Here is a 21,617-nt window from a genome sequence, read left to right on the forward strand (position 1 = left end):
ATCCTGCTGGAAACTGAAATCAGCATCTTTAAAAAGCTGGTCAGCAGAAGGAAGCATGAAGTGCTCTAAATTTTCGGGTGGAGTGACTTTAGTTTTCAAAAAAAAACACAGTGGACCAACACCAGCAGATGACATTGCACCCCAAATCACCACAGACTGTGGAAACTTCAAGACTTCAAGCAACTTGGGCTATGCGCTTCTCCACCCTTCCTCCAGACCTTGGTTTCCAAATGAAATACAAAACTTGCTCTCATCTGAAAAGAGAACTTTGGACCACTGGGGAACAGTCCATTTCTTCTTCTCCTTAGCCCAGGTAAGACACCTCTGACGTTGTCTGTGGTTCAGGAGTGGCTTAACAAGAGGAATACGACAACTGTAACCAAATTGCTTGACAGGTCTGTGTGTGGTGGCTCTTGATGCCTTGACCCCAGCCTCAGTCCTTTCCTTGTGAAGTTCACCCAAATTCTTAAATTGATTTTCCTGGACAAGCCCCTCAAGACTGCGGTTCTCTTGGTTGGTTGTGCATCTTTTTCTTCCAAACTTTGTCCTTCAACTCAACTTTCTGTTAACATGCTTGGATACAGCACTCTGTGAACAGCCAGCTTCTTTGGCAATGAATGTTTGTGGCTTACCCTCCTTGTGAAGGGTGTCAATGATTGTCTTCTGGACAACTGTCAGATCAGCAGTCTTCCCCATGATTGTGTAGCCTAGTGAACCAAACTGAGAGACCATTTTGAAGGCTCAGGAAACCTTTGCAGGTGTTTTGAGTTGATTAGCTGATTGGCATGTCACCATATTCTAATTTGTTGAGAGTGAATTGGTGGGTTTTTGTTTAATTAAAAGAACCAAAGACTTAAACTACTTCAGTCTGTGTGCATTGAATTTATTTAATACACGAGTTTCACAATTTGAGTTGAATTACTGAAATAAATTAACTTTTCCACAACATTCTAATTTATTGAGATGCACCTGTATATTTAAGCGTGGGCATGGGGTACTCTTCATCCCTGTTTGCACCAAACCCATCTGGTGGCTTTGCTGCTAAAAAGCTCGTTTTTTAGTTTCATCTGACCACAGAAGCCAGTCTTTGGAGTTCCAGTCGTGTCTGACAACTGAATATGCTGAAGTTTGTTTTTGGATGAGCGTGGAAGATTTTTCTTGAAACCCTCCCACGTAATATGTGGTGATGTTGGGGCTGTTTGACTCAACTCATCTCTGCAATTCTCCAGCTGTGATCCTTGGAGAGTCTTTGGCCACTCAAACTCTTCTCCTCACCATGAATCAGGACAATATAGACACACATCCTCTTCCAGACAGATCTGTAATGTCTTTAGTTGATTGGAACTTCTTAATTATTGCATTGAAGGTGGAAATACTATTTACTTGTTTGCAAAGCTCAACAATCTTGTTTTGCACATCAGAACTATATTCTTTGGTTTTACACCATATGATTAGAATTTCTAGAAGTGCCAATAATTGTGGCCAACATGCATTGGAGAGAAACATTTATTTCATAATGTGATTTTCCCCCCACTTTCAAATGTTTTACTTCAATGAAAGATTAGAATTTTGTGAATTTTTAAATGTAAGACTAAAAAGATAAACAATGCAAATTTATTTTCACAGCCACCTTTGCTAATATTTACCAATTTATTATTGGAGGGCAGTGTATTTCAAAATGTAATTTATTCCCATGATGGCAAAGCTGGGTTTTTAGCATTATTACTCCAGTCTTTAGTGTCGCATGATCATTTAGAAATCATTCTAAATCATTTTTGCTGCTCTTTTATTATCATCAATATTAAAAGACAATTGTGCTGCTCAGTATTTTTATGGAAACTATGATGCATTTAATTTCAGGATTATTTGCCAAATATAAAAATGAAAAGAACAGCATTTATTTGAAATATAAATAACATTTTAAATGTCTTTACTGTCATTTTTGATCAGTTAAATACATACTTGCTGAATAAAAAAGTATACATTTAAAAAATTAATAAATAAAATTATTACTGACCCCAAACTTTTGAACACTATATAACCTTACTAAAATAGATGTCATTTTAATCATTTCAAATATAATATTCTCTTTGAAAATTAATCTCTGAAAAATACAAAAAACTCTAAGTTTATTTCTCATTTCCATCTTCATGCAGCATGTCTGTAGCTGAATATTAATCTTAAGATGTCAGCTTCGCTGATAGAAGGCAGTAAACATGCAGTAGGCATATTCTTAAAGGGATAGTTCACCCAAAAATTGAAATTCTATCATTAATTACACAGCCTCATGTTTTTCCAAACCTGTATAACCTTCGTTCCTCTTTTGAACACAAATTAAAATATTTTTGATGATATCTGGGAGCTTTCTGACCCTGCATAGACAGCAATGCAACTGACACGTTCAATCGACCTATATCGCTGTTTTACCTTTTTTGTTAAGTCTTATGTTTTGTCTGTTGTTAGATAAAACCCCTCTTCCTCAGCTGGGATCGTTTACAACCGCACTTGGGATCGTTTGAAGCCCCATTTAAACTGCATTTTGGAAGTTCAAAATCAGGGCACCATATCAGTCCATTATATGGAGAAAAATGCTGAAGTTTCCTCAAAAAACATAATTTTTCTTTACGACTGAAGAAAGAAAGACATGAACATCTTGGATGACAAGGGGGTGAGTACTTTATATGTCAATCTTTGTTTTGGAAGTGGACTTCTCCTTTCAGGTCCGTGGGTTGAAATGACCCCAGTAACGTGATATTTAGCCCCTGGAAGGGGCCTCTCATATTGTCCCACAGCAATATTAAAATAGTGTAAATTAGTGTACAACGCTTTATTAATTTACCATATTTAATGCTGGGGACATCCAACTTATTTGACATATTTAAACTTTTTTTTTTTTTTTTTTTAAAAAGTAACACAATAGTTACTTGGTAACACTTTATTTTACGGTTTCTTAACTAGTTGCTTATTAGCATGCATATTAATAGAATATTAGCCATTTATTAGTACTAACTAAGCACATATCAATGCCTTATTCTACATCCCTAATCCTACCCAATACCTAAACTTAACAATTACCTTACTAACTATTAATAAGCAGCAAATTAGGAATTTTATTGAGGGGAAAGTCGTAATTAATAGTGAATAAGCGTTCCCTATTCTAAAGTGTTACCATTACTTTTCCTGTTAATTAGTTACTTTCATAATGATGTAACTCATTTACTAACTCGGTTACTATATGTGAGTAACTAGTAACTATAACTAATTACTTTTTTAAAGTAACGTGACATCTTATGAACGTGCTTCAAAGACTGACCAGGAAGAAAAGAAATCGTTGAATAAAGTTATTATTTTTGTTTTCTTTGTGCACAAAATTTATTCTCACAGCTTTGTAAAATTATGGCTGAACTACTGATGTCACATGGACTATTTCTACCTTTCTTTGCCTTGAACATGATAGTTGCATTTCTGTATATGCAGGGTCAGAAAGCACAGATTTCATCAAAAATATCTTAATTTGTGTTTCAAAGATGAGCGAAGGTCTTACGGGTTTGGAACGACATGTGGGTGAGTAATTATTGACAGAATTTTCATTTTTGGGTGAAGTATCCCTTTAAAGCATCGTCTGCTTCTACGACTTTTACAAACTTAACTCTGACAATGACGGCTGTCTTAGTGACAAAACAGAGAAGATTAAAGCAAACAAAACCAGGAAAAAAAGAAAAACAGCTAAAAAAAAATAAATCAATGAGAAACTGAATAAAGTAGCTAAAAAGGAATAAAAAACTAAAGGTGGGAGTAAATCGTACCAAAATATGCAATGAATTTCTCTCATCAAAAAAATCAATGGATACTGACCGCTGCACTGCTTTCTCGTGTCTGGACAGCCTGTGGCTGGTGGTGGGCACTTCCTCCAGGTCATCGTCCAGGTCACAGGCATCCGCGGCATCTTGTGAGTAGGTGTGTCTCATTACCAGAATGTTCCTGCGGTTGGTTTGGGGAGGAAGCGGCCGCATGGGCTGCGGCGGGAGGTCCGTCAGGATGGCGGCCGTCGCCTCGCGGGGGCTCAGGTTGGTGCGGCTGCCCTTGTTGCTGGACAGCTGCGAGGAGCCACAGTGATGCTCGTGGACGCAGCGTGAGGATGCACGCCGGAGCTTGTGGTAGCTCTCAAAGTCCTCGGCCAGCTCGGCCAGGTCCGCTGAGGTGGCCGCCGCGCTGCGGAGAGTGCAGAGTTCGTAATGCGGCGGCTCCTGGAACACCTCCTGAAACATGGTGGGGTCAAAGTCCTCCCGCCTCAGGATGTACTTCTTCCGCGGCTGCTTAATTTGGACGATCACCGATACGACTAGGAGGATGAGCACGATGCAGCACGTTACGCCGATGATGGTGCCGTTGGTGTTGTTGAGGTTGTCCAAGATGTTGGCTTTCCGCTTTTCTGGAAAACGCAACAGGAAGCGTAATAAATTATTACTCCAGGCATGCAATGTCATCGCGGGTTACCTTTTGTTGAAACTGTTGTATCAAAGAGATTACAAACAGTACACAGAAGTAGTAAATCATTCTAATGGGAGAGCTTTGACATTTATGTAGCACAGTGAGCGTATAACATCTGCGCTGGCTTTGGTTCAGCGGAGAGGAGCGTTTGCATTCAGAGGTGCAGACAAACAACAAACGAAGGCTTTATGATATGTTTCCAAAATATGATGCTATTGTACTAAATGTAAAAGAAATGATTCAAATATCTTTGTATATACATATTCTTTTTGTCAAATAGCAGCAGATTAAACCAGCTCTCCTCAGAGATACCACTTCCTAACTCTTGCTCCCTTCCTGATTAGATTTGTGGAGGAGGAAGTAAATGTTTGTAACCTTTTATTAATTAAAGATAACAAAGGTTTTTGTTTCCCCTAAACTGTACAAGACAATCATCAATGATTGAGGGCAGAACCTCACCTAAGGAACATTGCGTGTACATAAAAATTCCTTAATTGTAAAAAGTGAAAAAAACTTTTAAATGAGTGGCTCAATAGTAAAGATGAAAATCGGGGAGAGGCAAACCCCTCTCATGTTTAGGTTCACAAAGATGTGCCTTTTTGATTCCGTGACCCTTTCATAAAAAGGAGAGAATAATTAAGCACAAGTGTTTAAAAAAGGATTTGGAAGCATTATTGGAATATTTTGTACTAGATAGAACATTTGAGGAAATATCTACATTTTTATCACATTTATTCTGCCGTACAAGGAAACTGGAAGGGTTCTCCAGTAGTGTTTTGTTAGTTAAAACCTGGGATGGGTTTTTATATCAAATTCTGATCCAATTTATAAACTTTTAACCTTTATCAAATTTCAAGGATTGCAAACAAATAGTGCCATTCCACTTGGTTGAACGCTTTTACAGCAATCCAATTACAATTACAATTACAATCCAATTGTACTTAATTGCTTAAATTATATTGAGTAGACTTTTATGTATCATGCTCCTTCCTGGAATAAATCAGTTCTGATCTGTATGAATTACTTTGTTGATTAGTTTATTAGAAAAGTTGTTTAGAAAGAATCATATGATCAACATCAAGAAGGTAGATTGGTCTATATCCCTTGATGTCTTTGGGATTTTTTATCTTTTTTAGTAATGACCCTGATAATAGCCTTGGCAAATGTCGGTGGCAGTTGTATATACATTTTCTACAAAAGTTTTGTTTTCGTATCATTTTTAAAAATAATAATTACTTTGTAATATTTCATGTATTATTTTGAGTAGTTTTATATTTTTTACTTTTTATTTCATACGGGAAAATATTAAGGATTGTTTTAAAGTTGACAGTTATATATTATACACATATAATGTATTATTTACATCAAATAATTTGGCTTTTATTATGTCATTGTACTAAAACCAAAGCAAATATTATCAGCATATTTTATATATATATATATATGTCAAAAGTTTTTGAACAGTAAGATTTTTAATGTTTTTTTGAAGTCTCACCAAGCCTGCATTTATTCAACCGCGCACTATTTTTACTTTTTAAAATAACGGTTTTCTATTTGAATATATTTTAAAATGTAATTTATCCCTGTGATTTCAAAGCTGAATTTTCAGCATCATTACTTCAGTCACATGATCCTTCAGAAATCATTCTAATATGCTGATTTGCTGTACAAGAAACATTTTTTATTTTTATTATCAATATTTAAAACTTTTTTTCATTTTTTATTTACTTTTATTTATTTATTTTTTGCTTTAAATTGATCCAAAGTGATGATAAAGAAATTTATAATATTACAAAATATTTCTATTTCAAATAAATGCTGTTCTTCTGAACTTTCTATTCATTAAAGAAACCTGAAAAATTCTACTTAGCTGTTTTCAACATAATAATAATAATAATAATAATAATAATAATAATAATAACAATAATAAAAGATTTTTTGAGCAGCAAATTAGAATATTAGAATGATTTCTGAAGGATCATGTGACTGGAGTAACGATGCTAAAAATTCAGCTTTGAAAACACAGGAATAAATTACATTTTAAAATACATTCAAATATAAAACAATAATTTTAAATAGTAACAATATTTCAAAATTTTACTGTTTCTGCTTGGTGAGCCGAAGAGACTTCTTTGTATTTATTATTTTATAAAATATTGTTAAAATAGTAACATTTTATTTTTTTATATACTTTTTTTTTTTTAATTACTATTTTAAACTAAATAAAAATATGTAATTAATCTGTCAATCAATCTTTGGAAAGCAAAAGCAAAGAGCGATAAAATTCACATAGTTACATAGTTAACTAATATCTGACATTAACATACAAGGACAACAACAAAAAAAAATTTAAAGTCTTTTTTCCATCCTAAATATTAAATGGACCCCCCAAAATAATATCATTCAATTAACTTGAGTATTTACAGTATTATATCAATTAAGTTTTTTAATTTTATTAAAACCAGTAATGATGGACATCTATTAAGGATGTTTAAAGTTTTAGGCAAAATATTTTCTGAATAAAGTAGGTTTTTTTTTTTTTTTTTTTTTTTTTAACAACTACTCTCACCTATTATTAAAAACCATCTGTGCTAAAACACCACTCCCATATCCTCTACGGAGGCTCCCGGCAATATTTTCGACATTCAGTTAATTCAGCTTGGACAGCTTATGTGAAATATAAGCACAGATATAGCCGAACCGCACTTTAGAACTGATGCTATTATTCAAACCACCATCATTTAGATATACAAATGAATTTCTAGTGGCCTGCTCATTTTTTCCTGCAGCATTACGGTGGCATATGCAAAGCCAATCAATGAACCCCAGCTAGAGGTTAAAGGGCTTTATAACAAGGTCTTTTTTTGCTGTGGGTTTGTGAAGCCAGTGATATATATATATATATATATATATATATATATATATATAGTGTTGACTAGCTATCAAGCTTGAAGGGGACAAACATAAAGACAATGCTTCTCCCCAAGTATTGATTTTCATTTTTTAAAAAATGAAGGCCGACATATCTGCGCACTCAGATGATATTGAAAAAAAAGCACAATTTACCTTTGCAGTGGTTTTCGTCCCAAGGGTAGACGCAGTTCTGGATTCCGTTGCACACCAGCGTGTTGTTGATACACATGTTACTGTGGCAAAAGAAAGTATCTGCCTCACAGGGAGCTGGTGAGAGGAAAAACAGATAATAGATAATGCTAATGTCATATTACACTTCATTTCTTCCAGTTAATAAGATGCTGTCTATAATCTTACCCTCTGAACACAATTAATCTTACAGATCACACTGGATGTCTATCTGACTGTGCATCAATACAGTTCAAATTTAGAAACCCATTACTCAAACCAACCAAATCAAATTCTGTTGCCTTCTGCTAGGCATGAATTTTAATCCAGCTTTTCAAATATGCATGGAAACAAGTCTGTAGAAGCTGCACAGATATTTTGTAATATTTCTATTAATATTATTCTGGTTTAACCCAAAGAAAAAGTCTATATAGGCATGAACAGCGAATTAAAATACTTGAAGGGGTAGTTCCCAAAAATGAATATTCTGTCATCATTTAGACCCTACTCAAGCTCATGTGATATGAGTATGAGTTTCTTTCTTCTGTTGAACACACATGAAGAAATTTCTTCAGGTAATATTCTCACCCCCTTGTCATCCAAGATATTCATGTCTCTCTTTCTTCAGTCGTAAAGAAATTATGTTTTTTGAGGAAACAGCAGGAAACATTCCAGGATTTTTCTCCATATGATGGACTGATATGGTGCCCCGAGTTTGAACTTCCAAAATGCAGTTTAAATGCGGCTTCAACCAATCCCAAATGTGGTTGTGAACGATACCAGCCAAGGAAGAAGGGTCTTATCTAGCGAAACAAAGCAGTCCATTATATGGAGAAAAATCCTAAAATGTTTTCCTCAAAAAACATAATTTCTTTACAACTGAAGAAAGAAAGACACAAACATCTTGGATGACAAGGGGGTGAGTACATTATCTGTAAATTTATGTTCTGGAAGTGAACTTCTCCTTTAACCAAAAAGTTGCTGGTAGCGATTAACTTCCATAGTTTGGAAAAATACTATAAAAAAAGTGGACACCACTTTTGGTGGTTATAAACAAACTCATACAGGTTTGCATCAAGGATGAGGGTGAGTAAATGATGACAAAATTTTCATTTTTAGGTGAACTATCCCTTTAACAGATTAAAACTTCTAAGATAAATTCACATCATATGTAATTGAAGGTACAATATGTACGATTTTTGATTAAAATAATTTTAAAAAACCCACTAAAACAGTGTTACATTATCTAAAACGCTTCCACGCATGTTTAACTCAAGAGAAATAACCTATTTAGTAGCCCATCCGTTGTAATGGACCCTTTTCACATGCCTGTGATGACGCATTTCAACAGTCATCATCATCAAATTTTGATTTTTAAAAATATGTATGTACATTTATAACACTACACTTATACCACCTTTTCATCAAGTTACAAAAAAACTACTTAACGCTAAGCGAGGGTGTTTCTAATGGCACGTCTATGGGAGGGGAAGGTAAATTTGACATTGTTCTCTTTTCTGACTGCCGATATCAGTCTAGCTCATTTTTTTCCTTTGATTGAAAGTGGTGAAAACACTATCGTGTATTTTTTTTTTTTTTTGCTATTTGAGCAAATGGGAATGCAAAACATATATTTGTGGTACTCTCCCATTCACTGCTCTCGGATTTTACCCAACCATGACGACTTCCGCTATGAGAAACCCGGAAATGTGAGAAAGGTCCATTGTGTTGCCTGCCAAAGGCGTCATACACCCTGCATTTCCAGTTTTTTTTTATAGAATACATGTGGAAACAACAAAGACGCTTTAATATGTTATGCATTGTATTATACAGGGGACGAGTGGACAGAGTAGCATTATAATACAACTTCTAAACACACTCAAATACACAGTGTGATAAAATAGCGCTGCTGTACCCTACATACGCATGACCGGAAAGACCGGAAGCGGTCGGGTGTGGCATACTAAAAGCTCCGCTGCTTTTAAGCCGTGTGTTGCGCTTGTCTCCCATTAGGAGTCGCTCCAGCGGCCTCGTTTTGCTTCCACGGCTTTCAGCCCCACCCTTGTTCGTACTAACCTTAACAAAACTTTAATACATTAGCTCATCCATTAGCATGATTTCTTGCCGAGTCCCATCGGATTGCATCAGCTGAGGGATGAAGACTACAACTCCCATGATTCTATACTCAATCACGTCATTAAATTACGGTTTGTTTTGAATATAAATTACACAGTGCCAGTACTTCAATATTTACAAAAAGTGCTATATCACTCAAGATTAATCTAATATTTGTGTTATATGTAAAAAATATATTAGGGAGGGTGTTCAAACTATTTTGAGGTGAATGAAAAATGAATGAACGTCTCCCCTGGTGAAAAAAACAGCATATGCTGGTAGGTATGTTTTGATGCTGGTTTAAGCTGGTCCTTTGCTGGTTTATGCTGGTCCTTAGCTGGTTTAAGCTGGTCCTTTGCTGGTTTTTGCTGGTCATGTTGCTGGTCAAGGCAAGTACTGCTCACTGCAGAGCCGAATGGCCTCCAACTCCCCCTCTCTGGAGGTCTAGCTCCACCTCTGTGTGAACTAATGGGTGGAGTTAGGGTTAGGATAGGGTAAGGGGTAGGGTTAGGGTGTGGTTAGGTGTCTATCTCCACCCATTACCTCCAGCGAGGGGGAGCTGGAGCTCCAGCTCCTCCCATCTGGCTCTGCAACGAGCACCCTCTCGGTCAAGGACCAGCATGAACCAGCAAAGGACCAGCATAAACCAGCTAAGGACCAGCATAAACCAGCAAAGGACCAGCTTAAACCAGCATCAAAACCTACCTAACCAGCATTCCAGCATCAAAACATACCTACCAGCATATGCAGTTTTTTTTCACCAGGGTAAGCTCAAATCATGAAATGATAAATGAGAACGAATTCATATAAAGAATTTGATTTGAATCTTGTAACATTTACACTATCAGCAGCCTCAATTAAACCCAAGGTGACTTTCAGAAGGGGCGGAGCTTCGGTCTCAATCACCCCGCATTCATAAGTACCTTACACGCCTACCAATGTGTGGCCACTTGCCACATTCCTCACTTGACATGCTTATTTTGCCGTTTGCAGAGGACATAGATCACCCAGTTCGTACAAGAAACCCTTAAAATAACACAGCTTCAAGGTTGACTGGATGTACCTTGAGGATTTATTAATGACTGTATTCCTGAGCTGTTCCCAGGTGAGAAATAACAACGTAAATTAGGATGAGTCATCATTCCAGCAGTGCCCTCCTCAGGACTCTTGACTTTACCTTCTGATTCAGTATCACTTTCCACCACAAGGTAGCGCTGCAGGCCTGTACTTCTCCTAAGTAAGGCACTAAATGAGACTGGAGTGTATTTAAAGGTGATTCATCCTCCTATATATTAATTTTATGAGACCTTATAATGAAAGGGGCAACGCTGTACAAGGTCTCATTTGTCATGTTAGTTAATGCAATAGCTAATCTTAACTATTATTTAGTAATAAACTTTAACAGCATTAATTAATATTTTTAAATGGTAGTTATATTTATGTTGGTAATGTTAAAACTTTTGAAAAAAAAAAAAAAAGCAGTAAAAGTTAAAATGTATATTATTAAGATTTATAAATGCTGTAGATGTTATGTTAACTGATTTAGTTAACCAATGTTAACAAATAAAACCTTAACCATAAAAAATAGTCATTTGCACATTAACCACTGCGTGCATTCAACTATTTTACAACAGGACACCAATGTGGAGACATTTTGAAAAAGTCCTGATTTTAGATTAAAATACTCCAAAATTTGCCCTGATTATTAATATATCTAAGAATCTGGACAAACTTATACAATCTTATAACAAAGTTATAAAAATTGAGTACTGTACACAAGATGCACTTGTTTTTAGCATCCTTAAATCAAGATACATTTACCTAAGAATTAAAATTATGTAAAAATGTTAAGTTAAAAATTAAGTGAGTTTGTGCTTAAAACAAGAAAAATGAAAAATTCTTCTGAATTTCTAACCCCAGTGATACTTTATAAATAAACATACTTAATTTTGTTATATTTTTAATATGTATTTATATTCAAAATTAAGTAACTGTAAAAAAATTTCTCTGACTGGGGCAAGAAACAATTTTGTTTTCTGAGACATTAAATTTTGTTTTGAATAAAATAAAATAAAATAAAAGTCGTTTAATACATATTCATATTCAAAATTAAGTAAGTTTATCCTTTAAAAAATCTAAATTTATTAAGTTTTGTTTTCTGAAAAATAAATAAATAATAATAATAATAATACCATTAAATAAAATGAAAATAAAATACTAAAAGTCGTTAAATATATTTACATTCAAAATTTTCAAAAAAATTTCAAAAAAGATTCAAAAAATCTAAAATTAAGTAAAATAATTATTTGAAAATTATCTCTGACTGGGATCAGAAACAATCTTGTTTTCGGAATAAAACAAATAAAAATAAAATAAAATCTTTTAATATTTATTTACATTAAAATAAGTATGTTTACGCTTAAAACAAAAAAAAAAAATCATTAGAAAAAAGTCATTAGAAAATGATCTCTGACTGGGATCAGAAACAATTTTGTTTTCTGAGACATTAAGTTTTGTTTTCTGAATAAAATAATATAAAATTAAATAAAATTAATCTTTAAATATATATTTATATTCAAAAGTAAGTAAGTTTATGCATAAAACAAACAAAAATATCTCAAATTAAGTCATTTAAAAATATCTCCGACTGGGGTAATAAACAGTCTTGTTTTCTGAGAGATTATGTTTTGTTTTCTCAATAAAATAAAATAAAATAAATATTTTAATATATATTTATATTGAAAATTATGCTTAAAAAATCTAAAATTAAATAATTTTTTAATAATTTAATAATTTTTTAAAAAATCTGACTGGGATAAGAAACTGTTGTTTTCTGAAAAAAAAAAAATATATATATATATATACACACACACACACACAAGAAGAGTCAAGTCTTTTAATATATATTTATATTCAAAATAAAGTAAGTTTATGTTTTAAGCATAAACTTACTTTATAACAATAAACATTATCGACAATTAAACCATTTATAAGAATAAATCAGTCAGGGTAAGAATCAATCTTGTTTTCTTTTTGAATTTCTTAATATTTGTGCGTGAATATAAATATTACGTTTTTTTTATATACTAGTTATGAAAGACAAGACTTTTTTTTTTTTTTTTTTTTTTTTTTTTTTTTTTTTTGCAGTGTGTGAATGACTTAATTTTGATTTGAATCCATTGAATCATTCATCTTAAAGCATAATATGCTTCTGTAGTAGAGTGAACACGTTGAGTTTAATTTATTTAAGAGTATTGGGCAAGACCCTTTTCAGAGGATGGTGGTTTCCCCCGTTCAGCTGCTGAGTCGAGCAAACCAGAGGGAGAAAGCGAGTGAGAGAGCGAGAGAGAGAGAAAGAGAGAGGCAGTGCATAAGTAAGTGCCTGAACAAGTTATGCAGGGGTGTTACCCGGGCAACCGCACATCCTGTGTTCATTCACTGGATAGGGCTGCACAAAGGACACTGGGCTCCTACACAAATCCACCTATCGCCATTCACGAGCCTAACGCAGGCGCGCAGCTGCCTCTTTCTGTCTCAGAAAGAGCATTTTGTGTTTTCTGCATCCTCGAGGGCCTCAGTACCAAACCGCATACTCATTCCCTCAACTATTCTTCTCCCGCATGCTTCAGGACATCCGCTGCTCTCTTTAAACGCACACTAATGTCCATTAAAGCCCTGCAATCAATCAGAGCAAGTGGAAGCTGTGCTGCTATGCTGTAGTCTGGAATTGGGCACAAAATTGCTCATTTACTATTCCTGACGCCAGGGGTTTTCAAACTTTTCAAAACCAAGAACCCTCAAATTTGAGTCTCGCAAGGAGCCGACTTCCTAAAATACAAAGAAAGCCATATATTTTACATCTAATATATATATATATATATATATATATATATATATATATATATATATATATATATATATATACACACTACCGTTCAAAAGTTTGGGGTCAGTACATTTTTATTGTTTTATTGTTTTTTTTTTTTAAGAAATAAATACTTTTATTCACCAAGGATGTATTAAGTTAATAATTAAAAGTTTATTAAAAGTTAATAATAAATAATTTACATTGTTATAAAATATTTATATTTTGAATAAACACTGTACTTTTTAAACTTGTTATTCATGAAAGAATCCTTAAAAAAATAAATTACAGGTTCCAAAAAATATTTGGCAGCACAACTGTTGATATTATCCAACACTGATCATTCTAATAATAAATCCGCATATTAGAATGATTTCTGAAGGATCATGTGACACTTAAGACTGGAGTAACAGCTGATAAAAATTCAGCTTTTCATCACAGGAATAAATTCTATTTTAAAGTATGTTAAAATAAAAAAAAACATTATTTTATATTGTAAAAACATTTTGCAATATTACTGTTTTTTTTGTTAATAATTTTTGTCAAATAAATGCAGCCTTGATGAGCATAAGAGACTACTTTAAAGACTATTACAAGTCTTACTGACCCCAGACTTTTGAACGGTAGTGTATATTCAATAGAATAAAACAATCAGATTTGGTCAATGTGAAAAAAAAATCTGTTAAACAAATATATTTTGTTTAAATATTTTAATTAAACATAAAATGTTCAAACTGTTAAAAACAAAGGTTGTCAGTAAAATATATGTAACTGGCAAAAATATATTATAACCAAATAAAAATAAAATAAAATAAAATAAAATAAAATAAAATAAAATAAAATAAAATAAAATAAAATAAAATAAAATAAAATAAAATAAAATAAAATAAAATAAAATAAAATAAAATAAAATAAAAAAATACTGTTTCCATACTAAGGAAAATACTAAGGAAATTAAAAAAAATATTTAATAATTGTAAGTATATTTGTTATATTTTATTAAATCAATCAGTCTATCTATCTATCTATCTATCTATCTATCTATCTATCTATCTCTATCTATCTTTATCTTTATTAAATTATTTATTTCCAAAATTAAAGAAAATAAAATAGTTTAATATATTCAAATATATTTGTTACATTTTATTTGAATATTTCAATAAAATATAAAATGGTAAAACTGTTAAAACAAATGTTGTCAGTAAAATAATTGTAACTGGCAAAAATATATTATGATAACCAAAAAATAAAATAAAATAAAATAAAATAAAATAAAATAAAATAAAATAAAATAAAATAAAATAAAATAAAATAAAATAAAATAAAATAAAATAAAATAAAATAAAATAAATATTGTTTCCATACTAAGGAAATTAAAAAAAATATTTAATAAATGTAAGTATATTTGTTATATTTTATTAAATCAATCAATCAGTCAGTCTTTCTATCTCTCTCTCTCTCTATCTATCTATCTATCTATCTATTTATCTATCTATCTATATTAAATTATCTATTTCCAAAATTAAAGAAAATAAAATATTTTTATATATTCAAATATATTTGAATGTATTAAAATATTTTAATTTCTTTAATTTTAAATAATTATATAATTTAATAATTTATAAATACAGATAGATAATTGTAATTTATTTAAATATTTCAATAAAATAATATAAAATGTTCAAACTGTTAAAAACAAATGTTGTCAGTAAAATAAATGTAACTGGCAAAAAAATAAGATAACAATAAATAAATAAAACATTTATTTATTTATTTATTTATATATTTCCAAAATTTAAGAAATTTAAATATTTTAATACATTTAAATGTTAAAAAGTTATATTTTATGCAAATATTTTAATAAAATATAACATTTTCAAACGGTTAACCAGAACACATGTAAAATGTAAAAAAAAAAAAAAAAACATTAATCAGTGCATATGTTAGGCACATTAAAATGATTTAAAAATGCATATATTTGAAAATGTTTATATTTTATTAAAATAAAGCATGTTAAAAATAAATAAAATAAAATATATAATAAAATAATAAAAAAAAAAAGTTCTTACTGTTAAAATCAAATCCTGTTCATGGAATAAAATTAATATTAATAACATTCACATTTACCAAATATGATAAAAGAAGGAAAGAAAGAATAAAAAACATTATTATATGCACACACTAACTTTGTCATCCCCCTGAGGTCCCGAAACCCTGTTTTGAAAATTCAGTAACACTTGAGTTTAATGACCATTTTTCCTTATTAACTAGTTGCTTATTATCATGCATATTACTAGCACATTGGCTGTTTATTAGTACTTATAAAGCACATTTTAATACCTTATTCTGCATGACCAAATTTATATCACTTAGTCCTAGTCCATACCTAAACTTAACTACTACCTTACTATTAATAAGCAGCGAATTAATATCTTAAGTGCACACATTAACTATATATACGACTTCTGCTTTTGCTGTGCAGTGTGCACAATGAGGATGGTGGCATCATTTCCTTTTAATCTTTTACCCATCAGCATCAGCGTGGTGTGATTAGACTGGGGTCGTTTTTAGGGGCCACAGGGACAAGACGAATGGCGACTGGGTGTCACAGAAATGGCGGTGGGACCATTACAAAGAAAGGCGTTTGATGCTGGCCGTGCGCACTAATGATGAGTGTGCTACAAGCCAAACATTAAACCTCCATTTTATCACCCATATACACTTTCTCTCTCTCTCAGCACTTCCTCTCATAGCCAGACACTCAATCTTTATTGTTCCTCTCCTGTCCCTCCTTTCTCACAATACTTCATCCTCTTTTAGAGCACCCATCCTTCAAGTTCCTTCTTTTTACTTTCTCTCCACCCCCATTAGGCTTTATAGTGTCTGACTCTGGCAACGCTGCCACCCGGAGAGATGCGACCCCGACTGCGCAGGTCCGCCGAATCAAAGACGCCCGGGTGGCGGGGCACCATCACAGCCCCCATGCTTCCTAGAAAATGCTCCGTCCCTGCAGAAACAGCTCATCCCTTCAATGAATAATCCTGTAATTCTGCGCATCTGTGGTCTCGCCTGCAGCCCGTATGTTTTTATAAAGGCTATTTAGCAGAGGAAATAGGGGAAGTGAGCTTTATATTCAACAGGGGAAGGTTTGCAGCCGATTTTACAATGCTACAGCCTAATGTTCCTGTACTAATTAAACAATTATGTCTAATTTCGAGAAATAGTGTTCATTTCATTAACAAAAACTATGATGATCAGTGTTGGGGAAAGTTACTTTTGAAAAAAATGCATTACAATATTGCCTCACTCAATAAAAAAAGTAACTAATTGTGTTACTTGGTTACTTTTTATGGAAAGTAATGTGTTACGTTACTTTTGCATTACTTTTTTCACCTAAGCTGGGGTTGTTTATTTGTTTTTTAATAACAAACAACGCAAAAATTATATTTCTGGCAACTGTAAAGGCCCTTTCGCAACAAAAAAAGCCTCAGACTGAAGAAAGTGTCTCTGGAAGACTCAAGGTTTGTATGCGTTTTTAGTATTCGTCAAAATTCGTCAAGGTGTTAAAACATGCTTGCTACGGATGCGAAAAAGCAGAAAATTGAACCTGATCTGAATTTTTTCTGAGTGACGAAAGTTTCGGAGGCAGTGTGTAAATACGATTGACCTAACGTGAGGTTGTATTTATTTTTTAATGTGTGAAAAATTTGGATGAGAATTTCAGACGCAAGAACCTTTATTCTCGATTTCTTTCAACACAGGACAGGAGAGATGTCAGTGAATGTGAATAAATGGCGTTACTTATTTGAAAAAGTAACTATATTTTCTTGTAAATTTAAAACTATTGTGTTACTTTACTAGTTACTTGAAAAAAGTAATCTGATTATGTAACTTGCATTACTTGTAATGCGTTACCCCCAACACTGATGACCTTTTTTTTCCATGACAAGAAACAACAATAGGTCTATGCAAACTGAGTCTGAAATATTTGTATGCTTTTTTTGTATTCGTCAAAATTTTTCAAGGTGTTGAAACACTTATCAAAATGCTTGCTACAGATTCGAAAACACAGGAAATTGAAATCGATCCAAATTTTTTTCTGACGGATGAAAGTTTCAGAGGCAGCATGTAAACATGATTGACACAATGTGAGGTCGTATTTATTTATGTTTTAATGTGTAAATAATTTTGGATGAGAATTTTGGACTGTGCGCAAGAACCTTTATTCTCGATTTCTCTCAACACGGGACAGGAGAGATGTCAGAGACAGGAGAGAACTCAGATATTTTCTTGCAAATGTATAAGTATTGGATTACTTTACTAGCTACTTGAAAAAAGTAATCTGATTACATAAATTGCATTACTTGTAATGTGTTACCCCAACACTGATGACCTTTTTTGTCCATGACGAGATGAAGACAAGACAACAAAAGGTCAATGCAAACTGTTTTTTGGATTTGTCAAAATTCGTCAGTGTCAAAACACTTCTCAAAATGCTTGCTAAGGATGTGAAAAAGCAGAAAATTTAACCTGATCTGAATTTTTTTTTAACTGACAAAAGTTTTGGAGGCAGTGTGTAAAGACAATTGACACAACGTGAGGTCGTATTTATTTTTTAATGTGTCAAAAATTTGGACGAGAATTTCGGTCTGTGCGCAAGGACCTTTATTCTCGATTTCTCTCAACACGGGGCAGGAGAGAAGTCAGTGAATAAATGGGGAAACAAAGTAACTGCCGTTACTTATTTGAAAAAGTAACTTGGATATTTTCTTGTAAATTTAAAAGTATTGGATTACTTTACTAGCTACTTGAAAAAAGTAATCTGATTACATAACTTGCATTACTTGTAATGCGTTACCCCCAACACTGATGACCTTTTTTTTCCATGACAAGATGAAGACGAGACAACAAAAGGTCTATGCAAACTGAGTCTGAAATATTTGTATGAGGTTTTTTATATCCTTCAAAATTCGTCAAGGTGTGAAAACACTTTTCGAAATGCTTGCTTCAGATGCGAAAATGCAGGAAATTGAACCCGATCCAAATTTTTTTCTGACGGATGAAAGTTTCAGAGGCAGCATGTAAACATGATTGACACAATGTAAGGTTGTATTTAAATATGTAAATAATTTTGGACGAGAATTTTGGACTGTGTGCAAGGACCTTTTTATCGATTTCTCTCAACACGGGACAGGAGAGATGTCAGTGAATAAATGGGGAAACTAAGTAACTAGCGTTACTTATATGAAAAAGTAACTCGGATATTTTCTTGCAAATGTAAAAGTATTGGATTACTTTACTAGCTACTTGAAAAAAGTAATCTGATTACATAACTTGCATTACTTGTAATGCGTTACCCCCAACACTGATGACCTTTTTTTTCCATGACGAGATGAAGACAAGACAACAAAAGGTCAATGCAAACTGAGTCAGAAATATTTGTTTGCATTTTTCGTATTTGTCAAAATTCGTCAGTGTCAAAACACTTCTCAAAATGCTTGCTAAGGATGTGAAAAAGCAGAAAATTTAACCTGATCTGATTTTTTTTTAACTGACGAAAGTTTTGGAGCCAGTGTGTAAAGACAATTGACACAACGTGAGGTCGTATTTATTTTTTAATGTGTCAAAAATTTGGACGAGAATTTCGGTCTGGGCGCAAGGACCTTTATTCTCGATTTCTCTCAACACGGGGCAGGAGAGAAGTCAGTGAATAAATGGGGAAACAAAGTAACTGCCGTTAATTATTTGAAAAGTAACTTGGATATTTTCTTGTAAATTTAAAAGTATTGGATTACTTTACTAGCTACTTGAAAAAAGTAATCTGATTACATAACTTGATGAGAGACGAGACAACAAAAGGTCTATGCAAACTGAGTCTGAAATATTTGTATGCGGTTTTTTATATCCTTCAAAATTCGTCAAGGTGTGAAAACACTTTTCGAAATGCTTGCTTCAGATGCGAAAATGCAGGAAATTGAACCCGATCCAAATTTTTTTCTGACGGATGAAAAGTTCAGAGGCAGCATGTAAACATGATTGACACAATGTAAGGTCGTATTTAAATATGTAAATAATTTTGGACGAGAATTTCGGTCTGTGCGCAAGGACCTTTATTCTCGATTTCTCTCAACACGGGGCAGGAGAGAAGTCAGTGAATAAATGGGGAAACAAAGTAACTGCCGTTACTTATTTGAAAAGTAACTTGGATATTTTCTTGTAAATTTAAAAGTATTGAATTACTTTACTAGCTACTTGAAAAAAGTAATCTGATTACATAACTTGACGAGAGACGAGACAACAAAAGGTCTATGCAAACTGAGTCTGAAATATTTGTATGCATTTTTTCGTATTTGTCAAAATTCGTCAAGGTGTCAAAACACTGAAAAAAGTACTTGAAAAAAATACTTAAAAAAGTAATCTGATTACATAACTTGCATTACTTGTAATGCGTTACCCCCAACACTGATGACCTTTTTTTTTTTTCCATGACAAGAAACAACCAAAAGTCTATGCAAACTGAGTCCAAAATATTTGTTTGCGTTTTTTCGTATTTGTCAAAATTCGTCAAAGTGTCAAAACACTTCTCAAAATGCTTGCTAAGGATGCGAAAAGGCAGAAAATTGAACCCGATCCAATTTTCTTTTTGATGGATGAAAGTTTCGGAGGCAGTGTGTAAACATGATTGACACAACGTGAGGTTGTATTTATTTTTTTTTAATGTTTGAAAATTTTGGACGAGAATTTCTGACTGTGCACAAGGACTTTTATTCTCAATAAGTAATCTGATTACGTAACTTGCATTACTTGAAATGTGTTACCCCCAACACTGGTGACCTTTTTTTATGACGACAAAGACGAGACAACAAACGGTCCTTGCAAACTAAGTATGAAATATTTGTATGCAGTTTTTTGTATTTGTCAAAATTTGACAAAAAAAAAAAAAAAAAAAAGATGAATGGGATAGTTCACCCATTATTTACTCCCCCTCATGTCTTTCTAAACCTGTATGATTTTATTTCTTCCGTCAAACACGAAAGAAGATAATTTATTAGAAGAAATATCTAACCAAAATGGTTCAGTTAATAACTTTATTCATAATATCTTCTTTTGTTTTCTACAGAGGAAAGAAAGTCATACAAGTTTGGAACAACATGAGGGGGAGTAAATGATGACAACATTTCAATTTTGGGTGAAATAACGATTTAAAACAACACACTTTCTGCCACGTGTTTTACTTTATCTTCACAACTTGACAACCATTTGCACACACTCTCTCTTAAAAAAAACACTGATGATCTGAAAATCTCCATATTATATGATATTCTAAGCAAATTAAAGTGCAATATAGCCAGTCTGTGTTCCTTCACACTGTCGTTTGTGCTGTTTGCTGCTACTAAATCTGCCATCAAACATCTCAGTGACGAACTGTAATGGATCTTAAAGGAAAAGTCCACTTCCTAAATAAAGATTTACATATAATGTACTCACCCCCTTGTCATTCAAGAAGTTCATGTCTTTCTTTCTTCAGTTGTAAAGAAATTGTTTTTTTGAGGAAAACATTTCAGCATTTTTCTCCATATAATGGACTGATATGGTGCCCCAAGTTTGAACTTCCAAAATCCAGTTTAAATGCGGCTTCAAACGATCCCAAATGTGGTTGTAAATGATCCCAGCCGAGAAAGAAGGGTCTTATTTATCGAAACGATCGGTTATTTTCATAAAAATAATACAATTTATATACTTTTTAATGTCAAACGCTCTTGTCTTACTCTGCCTGGACTGTTTTTTTCCAGTTCATGACAGTTAGGGTATGTTGAAAAACTCCCATCTCATGTTCTCCCTCAACTTCGAAATTGTCCTATATCGCTGTTTTACCCTTTTTGTTAAGGGTGTTTGATCTTCTTTGCATGTTCACTTTGCAAAGACTGGGTCGTAGTTTTTTGACATACCCCAAACTGTCTTGAATACACAGAGTTCAAGCAGAGCGAGACAAGATGAGCGTTTGAGATGAAAAAGTATTTAAACTGTTTTTTTTTTATGAAAATAACCGATCGTTTCGCTAGAT

General features: G+C 32.9%; 1 protein-coding gene across 2 annotated transcripts in view; it reads right to left on the reverse strand.

The window, feature by feature from the left end:
• neto1l (neuropilin (NRP) and tolloid (TLL)-like 1, like) overlaps positions 1–21,617 on the reverse strand; it is a 149,543-nt gene that overhangs the window by 12,317 nt on the left and 115,609 nt on the right. For both annotated transcript variants that reach the window (XR_007825640.1, XM_051098228.1), the window contains exons 8-9: positions 7,558–7,671; positions 3,856–4,432 (exon numbers count right to left, since the gene is read on the reverse strand). Coding sequence is in view for 1 of the 2 variants with exons in the window: in XM_051098228.1 (XP_050954185.1) it covers positions 3,856–4,432; positions 7,558–7,671 (691 nt within the window). In the remaining variant the exon portion in view is untranslated. The remainder of the gene's footprint in view (positions 1–3,855; positions 4,433–7,557; positions 7,672–21,617) is intronic.

The sequence above is a fragment of the Labeo rohita genome, chromosome 24, assembly GCF_022985175.1.
Source record: "Labeo rohita strain BAU-BD-2019 chromosome 24, IGBB_LRoh.1.0, whole genome shotgun sequence".
NCBI lineage: Eukaryota > Metazoa > Chordata > Actinopteri > Cypriniformes > Cyprinidae > Labeo > Labeo rohita.